Source organism: Haemaphysalis longicornis, unplaced genomic scaffold (genome assembly GCF_048455015.1).
Source record: "Haemaphysalis longicornis isolate Haplotype H1 unplaced genomic scaffold, Haemaphysalis longicornis Haplotype H1 scaffold_1, whole genome shotgun sequence".
Lineage (NCBI taxonomy): Eukaryota > Metazoa > Arthropoda > Arachnida > Ixodida > Ixodidae > Haemaphysalis > Haemaphysalis longicornis.
In genome coordinates this window covers 378332490-378352268 of record NW_027526203.1, presented here as the reverse complement: position 1 = coordinate 378352268, position 19779 = coordinate 378332490, and the positions used below count along the sequence as shown (strand labels likewise).

Below are 19779 nucleotides of genomic sequence, written 5' to 3'. Positions count from 1 at the left end.
TCACATGTCATGCGCATGCAGCGGCAGGCCAGAGACTCTGCTTAAAGGGGCCGTGAAGACAAAATACAAGTTGAGTTTATTAAAAATACGGGTTTTTCCTAAGGACAATGATACCAGTCTTGTCGCAAATTTGAAAGAATATTTGCGTTTTTTTTTTTTCGACTAAAATAAGTTCCGTCGTTGGTCTGGAGCTGGGTGTTGCCAAAGGCTAGTTATTTCAAATTAAGCAAAATTGTGTTGTCTTCATGGCCCCTTTAAGCGGCTCTGCTGCTCGCCAGAGAGCACTGGTACACAAAGCACGTAAGCAACTCAAGTTCAGGGCGCAAATTTATACAGCACGGGTAGTCCAGCATGATTGCTACTTTTGCGTATTTGAAATCGCTGTTCACATCACGCAGTTTCGATAGGCATCGATCAGACAGGCTGTCCCCTTCCCGCGCCCGTTTGTAAAGAAAGCTGTTCACTAAAGAACGGGGCTGTCTTGCTGTCAAGCGTGCCTTGTAGGCAACTAATAAAACCGTTCACTGAGTTCGACGCAGAAATAGTCTGGAATTATACATGATGCCTCAGTGGATTTTTTCGACGTGCTGCACACAGGGAGAGACTCGGTCGAAATGCTGACGAGATCCAAGGCGCCTGCTCTGGTGATACGTGCGGTGCCCTATTCCGTTCAGGCGTGTCCGCTGTCTGGATGCTCCGTGAGGGGGGGCAAGGACACGATGTATCCAGGCGCCTTATCTGAAGTATCTGAAGTGTGACGCGCTATGCTGTACAGTGGCGCTGGGAAGTTCGACCGCGGCCGGAAGTAGGCTGGTGGAGCGCTCATTATTGAACACAACAAGCCGTATAGGGAAGGTTCACGTTGCGAGGTAGGGCTTCATGTTCACCTAGCGAACGGCATTTCAACTGCAAACAACCGCCAGCGAGCAAGCCTGGTTTCTGTTAAATGTGCCGCCGATATGTGTTCCTTTTTTACAGCGAAGCTGCTTACCTCCAGCGACTGTGTGCATCCCTGCATGCTTTCAGGGGATATCCGAGCCGAGAAACGCCGCGAACAGAAATTCGGGTGGAGAGATGGGGCAGCAGTTGAGGCGTTCAAGAAAGGGGAAAGAGCGTGCCGCCGAACTTAACACAGCCGCTCCTGCAGCGAATCGCGTGGACGCCGCCGCCGGGCGATACTCGGAATTTCCGTGCCCTCTAGACTGCGCCCACCAGGGCAATCTTGTTTTGTTCCGTCAATGTGCACCGAAACCGAATGAAACCGAAGCAGCTTCGCCGGGTAAACCGCCACCGTATGAATTTCGGCCCACCATGTGTAAAGCATAGCTTTGCTACTTTCCTCCATCGGTTTCGCCGCAGATGTGCAAGCTCACCTTTTGACCGCACACACACCCCCTGCGATACATCCCTCGAAGCGCATCGCGTGATTCGCCGGGCCCGCTCTCGGCGCTGCGCACAAGGCCCCGTTTTCAGTCATTCTGCTCAACCATGAGTGGTGGCGGTTGCGGCCGATCAGCTGATCGCAGCCGACCACCCCCGCAGCGTTCCGCACATGCGCCGCTGGGTCGTCTCGGGCTACGTGACTCGTCTTGCGCCCCCGTTCGCCGTGGTCCGAACGGGACCGAACGGCTTTGAGTCGTGGTCGGCAGTACAGCTACAAGCGAAACCAAAATTCAACCAGACTAGGCCAAGCTTTTGCTTTGCATATCCAAGGTGAGCTGGGCCAAGTCGCAGCCATTTTTACTGCGAAGCAGTATAAGTCTACCCCCCCCCCCCCTCCGCGTTTTCATTCCGGTGAAGCCGATTTACTCCGTGCCGCTGCGGTGCTCCTCCTCGCCACCGCCAGAACCGCGTTCACACCTGTTATTCCCCTCGCCATCACCGATGCCTTTTTCACAGGCTGCGCAATCGGCTGATAACGCGCCCTGATCTGGCGTTACCAGAGAAACCTGCCCTCTTTGAACGTCGACGTGAGCCGTTAATTCTTTTTCAGCATGAAAGGCTTTCGTGCGACATTTTCGCCCATGTATTTCACGCCTAAGCACGCGCCCATCACCGGTTTCCGATTTATGCGTGCACTGGTTGGGGGAGGAAGCAGGGGGCGAGCATGCATTTCATGCCGCTACCGATGACATGCGCGTTGTGGTGGCGGGAAGTTTAAAGGGACAGACAACCGATTTTTGTCGCGTATATATGTTCTTTAGCTCGTATGAAAGCGAACGTTTTATATAGCCCGGTAACCACAAGCAATTTCTAAGCAAATTGGCGGAAATAATTTTAATTTAGCAGGAAACTTCCTGAAATCGGAAGGGTGGCGGTTCGTAGTGGCGAAACTTGACACTACAATGTGTCCCTGTCACGTGATCTGCAAACCTGGCAGGTACCGCAACTGCTGAAACGGTTATTTACGTATTGAAAACCTCTTAACACAAGTATTCAAACAAGGTTAAATTGTATATGTATTTCTAAACATTATTTTGAAAATTTTAAATACACGCCGCCCGCCGTCGCCGGGTTGCTCTCAGTGTGGCTAACTGAGCCACCATGCCCAGAATCAACGGCAGCGTTCAGTAAACAGACCCAGTGAAGGAGCTTTGACGATTCTTCCCGAGTCAGGGGCGTTTGTTCTGGCAAAATATTTGATTTCAGTTTCCAAATACGCCAACGGCAGCTTAAAAAAACGTCGCGCCCGGGAAGAATCGAACTTCCACCTCCACAACGTGAAGCCAGATTCTACCTATCGTCTATCCCAACAGATGGCGCATTCGTGCAAAATTGACCGTTGCATTTAAAAAAACATAAAAGAGCAGGAAAGCCTGCGATTCAAATTTTTTTTAGCTGGGGACACGTTTTTAAATATCGTTTTTCATTTCGCATGCAGACAAAAGTATGTTGCTGAGCTACTCTATGTCATGGTTGCCAGCATTATTTTTGGGAGGGACACATACGGCGAATAGATCTAAAACTTTCGATTTAAAAAGTTCTAGGGCGTTATCAGCAAAACCGTTTCTCGTCAAGGTGCTTTAAGTGATGCCCTTTCATTTGGGATAGAGAATATGTACTCGACAAAAATCGGTTGTCTGTCCCTTTAAACGTGGAAGTCTCGCGGCTCAATGAGACCTGTCAGCTGTCCTCAATGGTCGAAGGATTTGGGTTTGGGTTGGTGTGTTACACAGATGGTAAAATGCCTACGACGCAGGACGGAAACGGACAGCCACATGTTTGTCCACTAGAATAAAGCTCGAGTCCTTCCATGTTATAAGTCGCTATGGACAGGCGCGTGTCGTTCGCTCGGAGGAAGAACAGTGGCAATCGAAGGAGCGTCTGCCGGAACAGAAACACGGATGGGTGCGAAATCAGCAGAAAGCCGCTGCCGCCGCCGTTGCCACCGCGTTTCATCTCGCCTAATAGCTGGGAATCTCTCACGGGTGAACAGCAACGTCGATGTGAGCCAATATTTCTTGTTCAGCTCGAAGGGCTTTCAGAGCGACAATTTTGGCGGTGCCTTTTACTTCTAAGCACCTGCACATAACTGGTTGCCGGTTTGAGGCACGAGTTGGGAGGGGAGGGAAGGGGAAGGGGGGGGGGGGGGGGGCGGTGCACGCGCAGCTAGGTTCCATGTTCTCACTGATGACATGTCCGTTGTGCTGGCGGGTTGTTTAAACGTGTACGTCCACCACCAATCCGTCCAGTGTCCTCCGTGGTGGAGCGGAGTGGGTTGGTGTATGACGCGGAAAGTGAGATGCCTACGACGCCCCGGGAGGGAAACGACAGCTCCATGTGTGTCCTCAAGAATAAATCTCGGCTCTTCAAAGTTTTATTGGGCGAAGTACTAATTTCACGATCGCAAACGACTAACAAACGTGTTTTGTTTCGTGCATTTCGTGTACTGCGTCCTGCTTCGCAGGTCATCATTCTTCACAGAATGGAAGGGCACTGATTTTTGCTTCCTCTCTTCACTCCCACGGGATACCGGTCGAGCAAACGACACTACCCGCGGGCATGACTTCGATAATCGCGCTTCTTGGCGTGCAGCATGGGAGGCTCAAATCATTGAGCGCACGTGCGCGTCGAAAGTTGATTGAAGCCTCGTTTAATGCACTTCAGCGGCGTAGTTGCTTCTGGGACGTACCGCGACAGATATTTTAGAGACCGTAAAACGTGGTTCGAACAGAGCAAACATGTTTTATTTTTTTTTTCCCATTAGTGGGCGGAACGAATTTTTCGGCCAAAAAATACGGCCGGTCTGTAGGGTGTGGGTTCGAGCTTAATTAAGTTCTGGCATCCGCGCCTCTCATTTCCTGCTCTGGGCTGAAGTATGGCAAGAGAGGACAAAAACAAAAGACGCTCGGCGCAGGGCGTTGGCAGCAGCGGTGCGTACTTGTCAGCTGTCTCAGCACGAGGCGTCGTCTGCGTGCTTACACCGACTGCTGTCTGCGGCCCTGTATTGCAAGCATCGGGCCGCCGTGGGGTAAAAAATTTACGGCACTCCCGGGAATGTTCGGCGATCGCTTACATTAACGGCGCGACGGTCAGCTGCGGCATTTCTGTGCGCAAAGTTGGCTCCTTTCCCGCGCGTGTCACTTGGCTTGCATCTACCGTCATGTGCATTGGCGGTAGTTCTTTTCTGTATATAGAACTCCAGTTGCGACCGTTAGCCACTGTTGCATGCGACAGGTCACTTTCATAATTCGAGTGGTGTGCGGTAGACTGGTGCTCTCGAAACAGAGGCAGCCTCCCTCGGGCAAGTTCTCTCTCCCTACTCCATCGAACCATAGCCGCCGGGTCCAGCGTCAGGTTCAACCTTTTTGGCCGGAAGATTTTTACGCTGGCTCCAGATGCGAAAACGCAACAGACAAAAGCATTGGCGGTAAAAGTCCAGCGGCGGCGTTCTCCTTTCGGCGCGTCGTGGATGCATTGTGTGATGGGAAGCAGCTGCTGCGAGTGTGTGTACATCCGATGGGCTGCTTATCTTCGGCTGAGCCCGCGTGGGTTCGCGAGGCTGCTTGCCGTGGGAGTTTCCTCGAGGCTGCTGCTGCCCGTTAGCGGGGGGGCTGTTAATAGCGAAAGTGCAGGCTTCGAGGAGGATTGTCGGCTGTGGGCGGTGCCTTTGGCGTCCCGCTGTCGAACATCAGCGGCCCCAAATTCGCAAGGCAGAGGGCAGCTTCGGGAGGACATGGGTGAATTTTCGGCGTCCTTTACGACACACACGCAGCACTGCCTGCGGAATGCGACATGGGCAGTGGCAAATTGTGTTCCCAGACACGGCACCTCCTTGCGCATTACCCGAAACGACGAGCTGTGAGGAGCCGCGCATTCCCGTGTCTGTGTTTATGTGCGTGGGACAACCCGTAACGGCTGCGTTTTCCTCCGGCTGAGATGGAGGACGATCGCGTTGCGACGATCCGCCTCGCACGGGTCCCGGCATTTGTCCCTTCGGTCCGATTTAAATGCGATCCGCCCTGGCTGTTAACGGTGCGCCGATGGTTTCCCCGCCCGCGGGAAGGCTGCCTTCACGTGCGTAGCGTAGAGCCGTCGTCGCGGGCGTTGGGGGGCCCAGTTGTGGCACACATGCTTCGGGCTTCCACGCGCGGCCTCGAACGCGACCTCGTGGGGGATGCCTGCTCCGAGCGCGGGCACCGTTGATATGCAGCGCTGTGTGCGTGCCGCATTGCTCAGAAAGCGCGCTTAATCGGCCCTCTCTCCCGTCACGTTCTCCTCCCCTCCCCCGTATTTCCCCCCTGGCTCCTGCTGCCGGCTTTGGCGCCATTCTTCACGGCTGACCCCCGACTGCCGGTGCTGCCTGGTTGGGAACTCGTCGGGATGCTGCCCGTGCCCACAGTCGTGAGTACACGCCGATTTTCTTCTCTCCGCGCTCCGTTGACACCTCGCACTGCCGGCAGGAGCGCAGTGCCGGCGCACCGAGCGGGCTCGCGTGACAGGCCGCCTCGGGGCATGTTTACGATTGCCAACGTGATGGGGCTTTTTTTTTTTTTTTTTTAATTCAAAGGGCCATAATCGGCGTAAAGCGCCCGCTTGGTTAAGTGCCCGACGCATATAGCTTCACACGTCTGTATGCGCGCTATTCTAGATTTCTAATTTGGGAGAGGAGGAAATGGCCAGCCTCCCCTTCCCCGCGGTTCGGTAACCTCAAACATGGAAGCCCGACAAAAAAAAAGTAGTATTCAAATGTATTAGTGTGTGGCGTAAAATCCAACCGGGTCTGCATGTATTCCTCGTACAGTGAAGCCTCGCTTCAAGAAACCATCTGGGACCTCAAGCAAAAAGTTTGTTGAAGCGAAACTTCTGGATGAGTGGAGTGCAATGGGAGTGGTGTTACAAAAGCTCCATTTGCATTGTATTTATAATAGCGCAAATGTTCGCGTTCGCGAGTGCGCTTTCAGGAGAGCTTCCCTCTCGTTGGGCGCTCTGACGGCGAGCAAGGTGCCCCGCGGGGTCCCGTGGGCATTGAAAATGCAGGGGTGCGGAGCGCTCCGTCTTCGTCCAAAAGCATGGCGAGTGACGCGACAAGCGTAATGCAATGGGTTTAGGGACCCTATAGTAGTGTGTACGACACTGACAAGATAATCGCTAAAGGCAATTATCGGTATTATCTTGTCGCTGACGCCCACGCTGGTAGGTTCACTAAACCCGTTGAGTCGCGTTTGTCGCGTCGCTCGCCAAAATCGCTCCATCTGTTTCCCTCTTTAAACAATCTGATTCCTTGCACAGCTCACCAAGGGATTGATCGGTGGAATGCGCGCGTACGTGGAAGAACAGAATTTTTTTTTGTCTAATCTGATTTCATGCACTTGAGTACTAATTTTGCCTATCATAAAATAACGACTGCCGATAACTGTTTTCGTGTCGCAAGCTAGGCACAACCCTTTCGCGGCATCAATGTGTGCTCTCACCACAACCCCTGAAAGAAAAAAAATTAACAAGAACAATCGGAGGGTCATGCAAACTTCGCACACGGCACCCCGATGCTTTTATTTTGAATCGGTTCTGTGCGTAGGTTTGTTTTTTAACAGCGGAACTGTTTAAGCTTGAGCTTGGTCCGGTGGCGTTAGCCGTAAAAATACCTATGGAAAAAAATGCGCGGCCTGCAAAGGGTGCACCACCGCAGATAGGGTATTATAACAGTGAAGCCGGCTTTCGAGCCTGTTGGAGTGTGAGCACAAAGGGCACATGCGTATGCGCAGCCCGTACTACACCATTTTAAAGGTGATCGTCTTTCTTGGGCTGCTAAAGTGCAAAAATAAAATTGGCGCAGCTTGCACTAGTGGTGCAAGGCTGGAGAAACAGCGGAGCTGGGGGTCGACCTGCATTCTTCCTCTGGGATCCGCTGTCAGTGTGAGGGATCTACCGGAACGGCCTTGTAAGATGTGGCTAAAGTTAGCCTCACCCCTAACACCTTAGCTTAGCCAAGCAAGAGCATCGCGAAGCCTAGCAAAACGTGGCTCAACCGGAAGGAGCAAGGTCGACCCCCAGCTCCGCTATTTCTCCAGCCTTGCACCACTAGTGCAAGCTGCGCCAATTTTATTTTTACTTATTTTTCTATCGTGTTCGGCCGCCCCCCCCCCCTTTTTTTTTTTCGTTTTACCCCCCTCCACCTAAATTTATTCCTGCGCATGATTTAATTTAGGTTCACATTTACTGAAAACTTGGCTTTGTAAGACATATGTCCGCTGGATGTGATATTTTTTGCTCGTTTGAGGGCGACGTACGTGTAAATGCAGAATTCAATTACGACCTTGATTTAATCTTGATGACTCTTTCGTGAAAATATATCCATGCCAGCTTTGCCAACAGAATTGTATACCGGCCTCCAAACCGCCCTTTTCTCGGTTGGTGGGGGGGGGGGGGGGGGGGGGGGGGGCTTCTCAATCGTTTGGACCCAATCGTTTAATTGGCGCGGGGGTAGATTTCGTGATGGGGTAGATTTCGTGATGGTCTACCCAGTTTTGTTTGAAATCGTATGCAACTGTTCTCGCCATTAGGGAAGCTTCCGCGGCGTTCATGTTTTGGATAGACGGACACAGCAGACGCGCAACAGGTGTAGGAAAAAATGGTCCCGGAAGAATGGTCCCGGAAAAAATGGTCCCAAAGCCAAGGTAGGAAAAAATGGTCCCAGGAAAATTGGTCCCGGAAAAAATGGTCCCTAAGCCAAGGTAGAGAGAGAGAGAGAGAGAGATTTTACTAATGAGCAGGACGTTCTTAGGGGGTGTATTACGATTGCCCGCGCGCAGAATCCCCGTCCCAAAAACCCCGCGACGTTAGCCCCATGTCTCATTTGCCCCGCGTGCAGTATCCCCGCGCCATAATCCTCGCGTGCCATTTGTCCCGATGCCAGTTTCCCCGACCCATTCTCCCGGGGCGATATTATGGCGCGAAAATGTTGCACGAAAGTAAAATTTAAAAGGTACAAATCTCGAATGTTAAAGTCATATCGTCTGACGAAATTAAAATATTAAAGCTTAATTGTTAAAAGAATTCCTGGGGTTCAGTGCACCGAATGGTCTGCATCGAGACATCCTGCACCGAAATGTCCGTGCACCGAGAAGTCCGTGCATCAAAATGTCAGCACCCAAACGTTATGCACCGGAATGTCTTACACCGAAATTTCCGGACCCCCGCGAGCTTTTTCGCAAAATGTGTGATTGGCAGAGTTAACACATTCAATCGTTTTATTTCCCGTAAATAGAAATAAGTGGCTGCACAAAATTTTAAAAAAGGGAAAAATAAAAAAAAAAGAACAATAAAAAGTTATAAATGTAAGCTTAGAAGATAGACCACATGTATTCCTCCAAAACAAAGATAAAAATTCCGCAAAACAAAGACGGAAACGCTAGAAAAAATTGTGAAAACTTACCGTGTAACGCTGTGCATTTGCACAAAAATAAGGAATCAGCGGAGGCACCACAGTTGTTTGTTATAGAATAACGTAGGTAGCAATAAGTGGTCGTAAAAATATAGAAAAACATACATACAAAAAAAACAGAAAAAACTCGCACACGCGTGCACCTGCGCACGCACGCACGATATTGCCTTAAAATGGGGGAGGGAATGAACATGATTTCCACGCCTCCGTGTTGATGACCTGATAGCACAAAAAGGCTTGGAACTAAAAATCTGGTATTGCTGATTTATTTTTTTCGTAATCCTCACCAACTGACAAACCAATTAATCGAAATTGGCCACCACTTTCCTTGATTAAAAATTTCAATTGGTGCTTATCCCTACCACCCATCTATCCATCCATCTATCAAACCGTCCGTCCGTCCGTCTGTCTGTCTACCCATTTTGCTTTGTTGGATTTTAGCCTCCAGAGGCGTTAATTGCTTGTCCCTTATAAGAATATTAAAGCATTCTATCTCTTCCTCAACCCTTTAGCTAAAACGCGAAGTGTGAAAGTCAAAACAGCGAAAGCGTTCAGATCTGAGTAACTTGAAGTGAAAAATGTCGACATGGGACCATTTTTTTCCTAGATTGTCACTGGGAACATTTTCTCCGGGACCATTTTCTCCGGGACGGACACAACACATGCTGATTGTCGGCGGTAAACTTCTGTGAAGCAGGCAGGCATCTAGGACACATACACCGAGAGCAGCAAAAATAAAAATAAAAATAGGATGGAGCGGGTACAATGGTAAGAACGGGAAACAGTCGAAAACGGAAGCAAAAATTTGACAAAGCAAAGTATACGGAAAGTGGAGGTCAGTCGTGCGCCTTCAGGCGGCTGGGCACCATTGTCCACCAGTGCATGGGGCTGCGCTTCGTCTGTGGTGCTGCCTCTGGACACGTGGTTGCTTCTCCTGAAAGGTTGCGCCATCTTGGGCGTGTAAAGGAGAAACGCTCGCCTTCCCGGGGAAATTGGCGCCTCTTTTAAAAGTGCGAAATCGCAGCTAGCCTACCAACTGGGATTACGCCCTTGTCTGTATTAAGTTTATTTTCAGCTAGCCGAATATGTGTTGCCGTGGAAACCAAAACAAGCCGTGTGGGACCTTCGTATTTTGGTATCATATCTGATTAATGAGATGTTTTGTTTTTCCAGCAGCGCATTTGTGTATAGGGGTCAGATAAAAGCTGGCTGGCCTAAAATTTCCTTAATAATATTACGTCCAAACTTCACCTAACATAACATAACCTCACCGAACCTAGCGTAACCTAACCGAATGCGTCATAACCTACCCAAATTTAGCCCAACTCCAACAATCTAATACAGCCCAACGACACAGAACACAACCTACATTAAACGTAATTCAACCCATTCTAGAAGCGCTGTGCGTCGATCACTTGATAGTGCGTCGATCACTTGAATAGAAATCGTTTGGACCCAATCGTTTAATTGGCGCGGGGGTAGATTTCGTGATGGGGTAGATTTCGTGATGGTCTACCCAGTTTTGTTTGAAATCGTATGCAACTGTTCTCGCCATTAGGGAAGCTTCCGCGGCGTTCATGTTTTGGATAGACGGACACAGCAGACGCGCAACAGGTGTAGGAAAAAATGGTCCCGGAAGAATGGTCCCGGAAAAAATGGTCCCAAAGCCAAGGTAGGAAAAAATGGTCCCAGGAAAATTGGTCCCGGAAAAAATGGTCCCTAAGCCAAGGTAGAGAGAGAGAGAGAGAGAGAGAGAGAGATTTTACTAATGAGCAGGACGTTCTTAGGGGGTGTATTACGATTGCCCGCGCGCAGAATCCCCGTCCCAAAAACCCCGCGACGTTAGCCCCATGTCTCATTTGCCCCGCGTGCAGTATCCCCGCGCATAATCCTCGCGTGCCATTTGTCCCGATGCCAGTTTCCCCGACCCATTCTCCCGGGGCGATATTATGGCGCGAAAATGTTGCACGAAAGTAAAATTTAAAAGGTACAAATCTCGAATGTTAAAGTCATATCGTCTGACGAAATTAAAATATTAAAGCTTAATTGTTAAAAGAATTCCTGGGGTTCAGTGCACCGAATGGTCTGCATCGAGACATCCTGCACCGAAATGTCCGTGCACCGAGAAGTCCGTGCATCAAAATGTCAGCACCCAAACGTTATGCACCGGAATGTCTTACACCGAAATTTCCGGACCCCCGCGAGCTTTTTCGCAAAATGTGTGATTGGCAGAGTTAACACATTCAATCGTTTTATTTCCCGTAAATAGAAATAAGTGGCTGCACAAAATTTTAAAAAAGGGAAAAATAAAAAAAAAAGAACAATAAAAAGTTATAAATGTAAGCTTAGAAGATAGACCACATGTATTCCTCCAAAACAAAGATAAAAATTCCGCAAAACAAAGACGGAAACGCTAGAAAAAATTGTGAAAACTTACCGTGTAACGCTGTGCATTTGCACAAAAATAAGGAATCAGCGGAGGCACCACAGTTGTTTGTTATAGAATAACGTAGGTAGCAATAAGTGGTCGTAAAAATATAGAAAAACATACATACAAAAAAAACAGAAAAAACTCGCACACGCGTGCACCTGCGCACGCACGCACGATATTGCCTTAAAATGGGGGAGGGAATGAACATGATTTCCACGCCTCCGTGTTGATGACCTGATAGCACAAAAAGGCTTGGAACTAAAAATCTGGTATTGCTGATTTATTTTTTTCGTAATCCTCACCAACTGACAAACCAATTAATCGAAATTGGCCACCACTTTCCTTGATTAAAAATTTCAATTGGTGCTTATCCCTACCACCCATCTATCCATCCATCTATCAAACCGTCCGTCCGTCCGTCTGTCTGTCTACCCATTTTGCTTTGTTGGATTTTAGCCTCCAGAGGCGTTAATTGCTTGTCCCTTATAAGAATATTAAAGCATTCTATCTCTTCCTCAACCCTTTAGCTAAAACGCGAAGTGTGAAAGTCAAAACAGCGAAAGCGTTCAGATCTGAGTAACTTGAAGTGAAAAATGTCGACATGGGACCATTTTTTTCCTAGATTGTCACTGGGAACATTTTCTCCGGGACCATTTTCTCCGGGACGGACACAACACATGCTGATTGTCGGCGGTAAACTTCTGTGAAGCAGGCAGGCATCTAGGACACATACACCGAGAGCAGCAAAAATAAAAATAAAAATAGGATGGAGCGGGTACAATGGTAAGAACGGGAAACAGTCGAAAACGGAAGCAAAAATTTGACAAAGCAAAGTATACGGAAAGTGGAGGTCAGTCGTGCGCCTTCAGGCGGCTGGGCACCATTGTCCACCAGTGCATGGGGCTGCGCTTCGTCTGTGGTGCTGCCTCTGGACACGTGGTTGCTTCTCCTGAAAGGTTGCGCCATCTTGGGCGTGTAAAGGAGAAACGCTCGCCTTCCCGGGGAAATTGGCGCCTCTTTTAAAAGTGCGAAATCGCAGCTAGCCTACCAACTGGGATTACGCCCTTGTCTGTATTAAGTTTATTTTCAGCTAGCCGAATATGTGTTGCCGTGGAAACCAAAACAAGCCGTGTGGGACCTTCGTATTTTGGTATCATATCTGATTAATGAGATGTTTTGTTTTTCCAGCAGCGCATTTGTGTATAGGGGTCAGATAAAAGCTGGCTGGCCTAAAATTTCCTTAATAATATTACGTCCAAACTTCACCTAACATAACATAACCTCACCGAACCTAGCGTAACCTAACCGAATGCGTCATAACCTACCCAAATTTAGCCCAACTCCAACAATCTAATACAGCCCAACGACACAGAACACAACCTACATTAAACGTAATTCAACCCATTCTAGAAGCGCTGTGCGTCGATCACTTGATAGTGCGTCGATCACTTGAATAGAAATCGTTTGGACCCAATCGTTTAATTGGCGCGGGGGTAGATTTCGTGATGGGGTAGATTTCGTGATGGTCTACCCAGTTTTGTTTGAAATCGTATGCAACTGTTCTCGCCATTAGGGAAGCTTCCGCGGCGTTCATGTTTTGGATAGACGGACACAGCAGACGCGCAACAGGTGTAGGAAAAAATGGTCCCGGAAGAATGGTCCCGGAAAAAATGGTCCCAAAGCCAAGGTAGGAAAAAATGGTCCCAGGAAAATTGGTCCCGGAAAAAATGGTCCCTAAGCCAAGGTAGAGAGAGAGAGAGAGAGAGAGAGAGAGATTTTACTAATGAGCAGGACGTTCTTAGGGGGTGTATTACGATTGCCCGCGCGCAGAATCCCCGTCCCAAAAACCCCGCGACGTTAGCCCCATGTCTCATTTGCCCCGCGTGCAGTATCCCCGCGCCATAATCCTCGCGTGCCATTTGTCCCGATGCCAGTTTCCCCGACCCATTCTCCCGGGGCGATATTATGGCGCGAAAATGTTGCACGAAAGTAAAATTTAAAAGGTACAAATCTCGAATGTTAAAGTCATATCGTCTGACGAAATTAAAATATTAAAGCTTAATTGTTAAAAGAATTCCTGGGGTTCAGTGCACCGAATGGTCTGCATCGAGACATCCTGCACCGAAATGTCCGTGCACCGAGAAGTCCGTGCATCAAAATGTCAGCACCCAAACGTTATGCACCGGAATGTCTTACACCGAAATTTCCGGACCCCCGCGAGCTTTTTCGCAAAATGTGTGATTGGCAGAGTTAACACATTCAATCGTTTTATTTCCCGTAAATAGAAATAAGTGGCTGCACAAAATTTTAAAAAAGGGAAAAATAAAAAAAAAAGAACAATAAAAAGTTATAAATGTAAGCTTAGAAGATAGACCACATGTATTCCTCCAAAACAAAGATAAAAATTCCGCAAAACAAAGACGGAAACGCTAGAAAAAATTGTGAAAACTTACCGTGTAACGCTGTGCATTTGCACAAAAATAAGGAATCAGCGGAGGCACCACAGTTGTTTGTTATAGAATAACGTAGGTAGCAATAAGTGGTCGTAAAAATATAGAAAAACATACATACAAAAAAAACAGAAAAAACTCGCACACGCGTGCACCTGCGCACGCACGCACGATATTGCCTTAAAATGGGGGAGGGAATGAACATGATTTCCACGCCTCCGTGTTGATGACCTGATAGCACAAAAAGGCTTGGAACTAAAAATCTGGTATTGCTGATTTATTTTTTTCGTAATCCTCACCAACTGACAAACCAATTAATCGAAATTGGCCACCACTTTCCTTGATTAAAAATTTCAATTGGTGCTTATCCCTACCACCCATCTATCCATCCATCTATCAAACCGTCCGTCCGTCCGTCTGTCTGTCTACCCATTTTGCTTTGTTGGATTTTAGCCTCCAGAGGCGTTAATTGCTTGTCCCTTATAAGAATATTAAAGCATTCTATCTCTTCCTCAACCCTTTAGCTAAAACGCGAAGTGTGAAAGTCAAAACAGCGAAAGCGTTCAGATCTGAGTAACTTGAAGTGAAAAATGTCGACATGGGACCATTTTTTTCCTAGATTGTCACTGGGAACATTTTCTCCGGGACCATTTTCTCCGGGACGGACACAACACATGCTGATTGTCGGCGGTAAACTTCTGTGAAGCAGGCAGGCATCTAGGACACATACACCGAGAGCAGCAAAAATAAAAATAAAAATAGGATGGAGCGGGTACAATGGTAAGAACGGGAAACAGTCGAAAACGGAAGCAAAAATTTGACAAAGCAAAGTATACGGAAAGTGGAGGTCAGTCGTGCGCCTTCAGGCGGCTGGGCACCATTGTCCACCAGTGCATGGGGCTGCGCTTCGTCTGTGGTGCTGCCTCTGGACACGTGGTTGCTTCTCCTGAAAGGTTGCGCCATCTTGGGCGTGTAAAGGAGAAACGCTCGCCTTCCCGGGGAAATTGGCGCCTCTTTTAAAAGTGCGAAATCGCAGCTAGCCTACCAACTGGGATTACGCCCTTGTCTGTATTAAGTTTATTTTCAGCTAGCCGAATATGTGTTGCCGTGGAAACCAAAACAAGCCGTGTGGGACCTTCGTATTTTGGTATCATATCTGATTAATGAGATGTTTTGTTTTTCCAGCAGCGCATTTGTGTATAGGGGTCAGATAAAAGCTGGCTGGCCTAAAATTTCCTTAATAATATTACGTCCAAACTTCACCTAACATAACATAACCTCACCGAACCTAGCGTAACCTAACCGAATGCGTCATAACCTACCCAAATTTAGCCCAACTCCAACAATCTAATACAGCCCAACGACACAGAACACAACCTACATTAAACGTAATTCAACCCATTCTAGAAGCGCTGTGCGTCGATCACTTGATATAGCAAAAACCAGAGTTGAAAAAAAAAAGCATTAACAAAATCACGATGACCAAAAAATTCGGAAAGCTAAAAAAAAATCACCATGTCGGATTCGAACCTCAGCCTTCTCGTTTAGAAACCAAGTACTATACCACAGCGCTAACGGGGCGTCCGCCAGCACAGCTTTGTAGGGAATATTTATCCCATAGAATCTCCGCGTAGCATTTTTAGCCAATGAGAAGGGACTGCCTGGAGAAATTTCTGACGATAATTCTCACGGTTGCCGGGATAATAGACGCTACAAAAAACATTGCACCGAGCCGCGGCCGCAGTCTACCAGCATGGGAAGTTTCCTATGATGATGATGATGATTTCTATTGGTTTCCCCTTTGTATCGGGGTGATGACATGTCATCTTACCAAAAAGGACTAATATACATATGTTTTACACTTTTGGTTCAATACTAGCGCTGCTTAGGGCAGGCACAAAAAGCTTATTAGGCACAAAATACTTTTTTTTTTTCCTGTTACAGGTGGTAACTGTCCTAGGCAATATTCCCCTCTCTGCTTTTCGTCCACCAGCATTCTAATCTTCTTTTCGTCCCCTCGACAGCCTTGAAGGTAACTTCCTCTGTGATACCCTTAAATCCTAGGGCTTCTGAAAGCCCAATATTCCCTTCATGTAGATTTGGATGGATACCCTCACATTCTAACACGATGTGCCGCATAGTTTCTGTTTCTTTTCCGCAGACCACGCATACCCCATCATTTTGTGAATACTTCCCCACAAAACTCTTAGTTCGCAGGCAACCTGCTCTAGCCTCAAAAAGCAAAGCACTGCCCTGGGAATTATCGTAGAAATTTTCCTTTCTGATGTTCATCTTCTCAGCCCTGTACATCTCTAACGACGTTTTAGCTTCCATTTTTTCCCTCCATTTATTCGTTTCAATCTGCCTTGCCTCTTTTTTGGTTACCTTGGCTGTTTCCTATGCTGTGCAGAATTTGCTTTTTTTTTTTTTTTTCGATTTGCTGGGGCGACGAGTATGTAGGCTTGCCGGTTTTGTAGTGTTACCTTTCGTTCTGATAACCGTGATACAGGGGCTCACCGCCACAGGAAAGTTGCAGGGGGACTGTTGCAACGTCCATTCCTATAGACGAAAAAGGCGCACACGTCGTCTTTGTGCGTACATTCCCCCCGCCCCCCTCTATTGTTACCTCTATTGTTAGTTTACTTCTCCCACCTCATCCCAGCCTTCTGACGTGCTTGTTGCCCCGATATCGAGTTCGTTCTGACCTCCAGCAAGGAAAGCAGCAGTAAGTGGACCACATCTGGAGCGCCAGCTTTTCAACGCCCTCAGCGCGCGCGGCTGCTCTCGGTAGCCGCCAGGCGGGAGGAGCTGCGCCCTGTGGCGCCCCTCTGCCGCCGCCGTCGTCTGGCGCCAGATGGCCCAACTGCGGCGTGCTGGCTGCTTTCTTCGCTCCTTTATTTTTATTTTATTTTTATTTTTTCCTTTTGCCTAGTGCTCTGGCGTCTTTTTGCCTCGGCGAGTCCCCCCGTACAAGTGCACTTTTGTTCCTCGTTATCCTCCGTGGGATTCCTCCTGGTGTGTCCTCCTGGCAGCAGCCATTAGCTTAATTGAATGTCAGCTGTCGAGCAGGCCGCCTGCGAGCTGATACGCGACGGCGTCGTCGTCACCTTGCGCTCGTAATGGCCCTTTCCTCTTGACATCCTGTTTTCCTCAAGTTCGCATTCTTTCCCGGCCCCCAAAAACGCGTCGGCCAAGCGCTGGGACAAGAGAACACAAGTGACGACGCCGCGCGTTTCGAAACCCTTGGCGGTGTCGTCTGCGATGTTTCGAGAGCGACCCGCTTCTCATGCGCCCACAGGGGGAGAAGGCTATCGGCGTCGGCCGCATCTGGGCCGTCACGCGTCCCGGCAGAACCGTGTCGCCCAGCAACGTCGCGAGTGGTCGTCGAATTGTCTCGAGTGACAGTAACGCGAGTGTTTGACGAATCAGTTCCCGCCCAGGTATTGGCGGTGAGCGCGACCTCGGGCGGCGCTGCGAAGCGCGCCTCCGTGACGTCGTTCTAGGGATTCTCGCATTTGTCGTCTGCTTCACTCGGGATCGCTCTCCCTGCTGTTCCTTTGCGCTCGGTTGACGTCTGATGCTTGTCCGCACCAGATTTTGCGTGTGCGTAACTTTTATCTAAAATGGCATACAATAGCCAAGGCGTGAGTTAAAGTATAGTTTTTGATACCGCTACGGAAGAAGCATTGCCGGCGTTGCCCCATTCCTTGCGAAGCCGGTCCTGTGCGGAGTGCGAAGAGTCGGAGCTAGGCTTCAGCTTCTGAATTAAGCAATCTTTCGAAAAAAGGGAACAGCGAGCTGCTAGTAACCGACAACTGCGAAAATACAAGACCAAAACTAATTCCAGGCCTTTGGGGCTGTGGGCTTTGGCGGAAGGCATAACGATTCTGGGTAATCATATGTAAAGTAAAACAGTTTTTTCAGCCTTGCCGAAAGCTCGAAAGTATTGTATCACATATTTACATTTTTATGCCATGAAAGTATGTCGACATGCACTGTGGGCTGCAAAAACTGTAGGTTGAGATCCAAATAACCCATTGAGTGTATACGCGCGTGCTGGTTTTACACTAGGCTTTGTGGGAATCGTGGAGAACCGCGACCTGCGATCCCGAGCCAGCGCGCGCTTCGGGAGAGACGCTTGTGCGCTGGAACCGGTCCGGCGCTCCGCTGGTTCGTCGGCGTCCCCCGAGAGATGGCGCCACCGATGTGTGCGGGGATAGGCGCGCGGGCGCGGGCGGCGCGAGCGTGCGCGCACGAGACGAGGAAGTCTCGGCGGAGACCCGGTCGAGGCGAGATCGGCGGAACGCGGTGGCGGCGGATACTTGTATCTCAGGTGGGAGCTTTGTTTGTCGCGCGCCGTGAGTGCCTACCTCCCGTTCGCGGTCACGACCCGGACGGCGTGATTCGTGAACGCCGTCGAGCCCTGTGCTCGCATGCTTTGGGATTCCCCAAATAAACGGCTGTGCTTCGGCACTACTGTCTACTGTGTTCTCGTATCGGCGAACCTCGCTGGGCTGCCGTAGCCATGGGAGCCCGCGTGGTTGACACGCCGGGAGCTAGCGTGGGGGCCTACCCCAGAGAGCTGGCAGGGCCCCCGAGGAACCCCACGTATATCCCCACATGGCGCCCGAACGTGGGTCTCGTATTCGGACGAATTCGAGGTTGCTAGCTCCCCGAGAAATGCGTTGCTGCAGTCGTAGCCCTCTACCCTTTGTCCGGAAGACTTCGGACGAAACGCCTCGCGCCAGTCGGTTGCAGGCAGACAGTTATGATGCCCGATACAGCCGTGACGGCAAATGCGTAAACCTTCCTACACGCACCAGGCGGTGAGTCAGTAGGATACCTCCGAGCACCGCAGTCGCGGCCCGCTTGCGAGACGGGAGGTGCGTAGGCCTTGTTCTAACATGGCGGCGGGTCGCCTTCCTCGTAGCGCCGTCTCCGCGCAGTCGCGCCGGCGGCGCCGGTTGAAGTTTCGCCCAGGCGCGGCGGACACTACCGAGCGAGGGTGCGGTGTTTGGGAGTTCTCAAGCCGCACAATGAGCCCGCCGCTACTGCGCTTTGAGTCCGAGGCGGAGTGTTTGCCGATTTGACGCCTGACAAAGAGCGAGGGGGATCGCTGAAGAATCAGTCTCCTCTCGCTGCGGGGGGAAGCGGGAGCAATGGGACCGTTGTCTCCGCGCTTCCGGAGTGCGTGCGTCTCGATGCCGTGAAGACTCCGCTCGAGATTGCGTTTAGGCAGTAAGAGCTTCGCGCGGCTCGGCAGCGGGCTCGTTGGTCGCGAGAGATCGCCAGTCTTAGTAAGAGACGGACTCTCAGGCGACCTATACCGGTGATGTGCGCCCGTAAGCCGCTGGTATTGCGGTTGGCGCTGGCTCTACGGCAGCTTGTATTGCTGCGAGTGAGTTGCAGGAGCCCGCCTGCTTGATGCTGACGCTGCTTTGCCGACCAACGCACCAGGGCGAAATAGCTCGGACGGGCGTTTCGATGCCGACAACCCGTAATAGTCAGGAGAGCTGCCTCCAGGCGGGGGTGGCTGCTGGAGCACAGTTGCCGGACTCGTGATTCCGCGAGCAAGCGAACATGCAAGGGGGAGTCCTCTCGGGCATCTTTGTTACCCTATTTGGCGAGATCGTCGATAAGGTTTCCGGCCAGTCACAGGAGATTGCGGAGTCCCGCTTCTCCCCACTTCAAGTTCGGGAATCGTTTAAACTGGACGGTGAGAGCGAGACCTGCAGCATACGGATACCACCGGGAGCCACGCCAGTCACCGCTGCCACGGACAGCGAGGATGGCCTGCTGAACCACCGGCGGGGCCGAGCGCGGTTCGTGGAGCTACTTCTCCAGTTGCTGCTCCGGCCTGCCGGGCGGCAGCCAACCGTTCGGGAGGACCTGCGGCCGAAGCGGCCACGGAACCCAGGAGGCGGCGGTGTCTGGCGCCTACGCGAGCGGCGCGAGCCTTCGGGCAGCCGCAGTGGGCGCGGCCGTTCCTGTTGCCGCCTCGAGCTGGGAGTGGG

At 50.2% G+C, this 19779-nt stretch overlaps 1 protein-coding gene across 3 annotated transcripts in view; it reads left to right on the top strand.

Moving 5' to 3' along the window:
• The window catches only part of LOC144155153 (septin-7-like), a 97587-nt gene that overhangs the window by 26436 nt on the left and 51372 nt on the right, over positions 1 to 19779 (top strand). The window contains exon 1 of one of the 3 annotated variants that reach the window (XM_077686428.1): positions 5809 to 5844. The exons of the other annotated variants lie outside the window; for them this stretch is intronic. Coding sequence (XP_077542554.1) covers positions 5824 to 5844 — 21 coding nt within the window. The 5' untranslated portion in view covers positions 5809 to 5823. Of the gene's footprint in view, positions 1 to 5808; positions 5845 to 19779 lie in introns of those variants that run through there. 3 annotated transcript variants of the gene reach the window in all.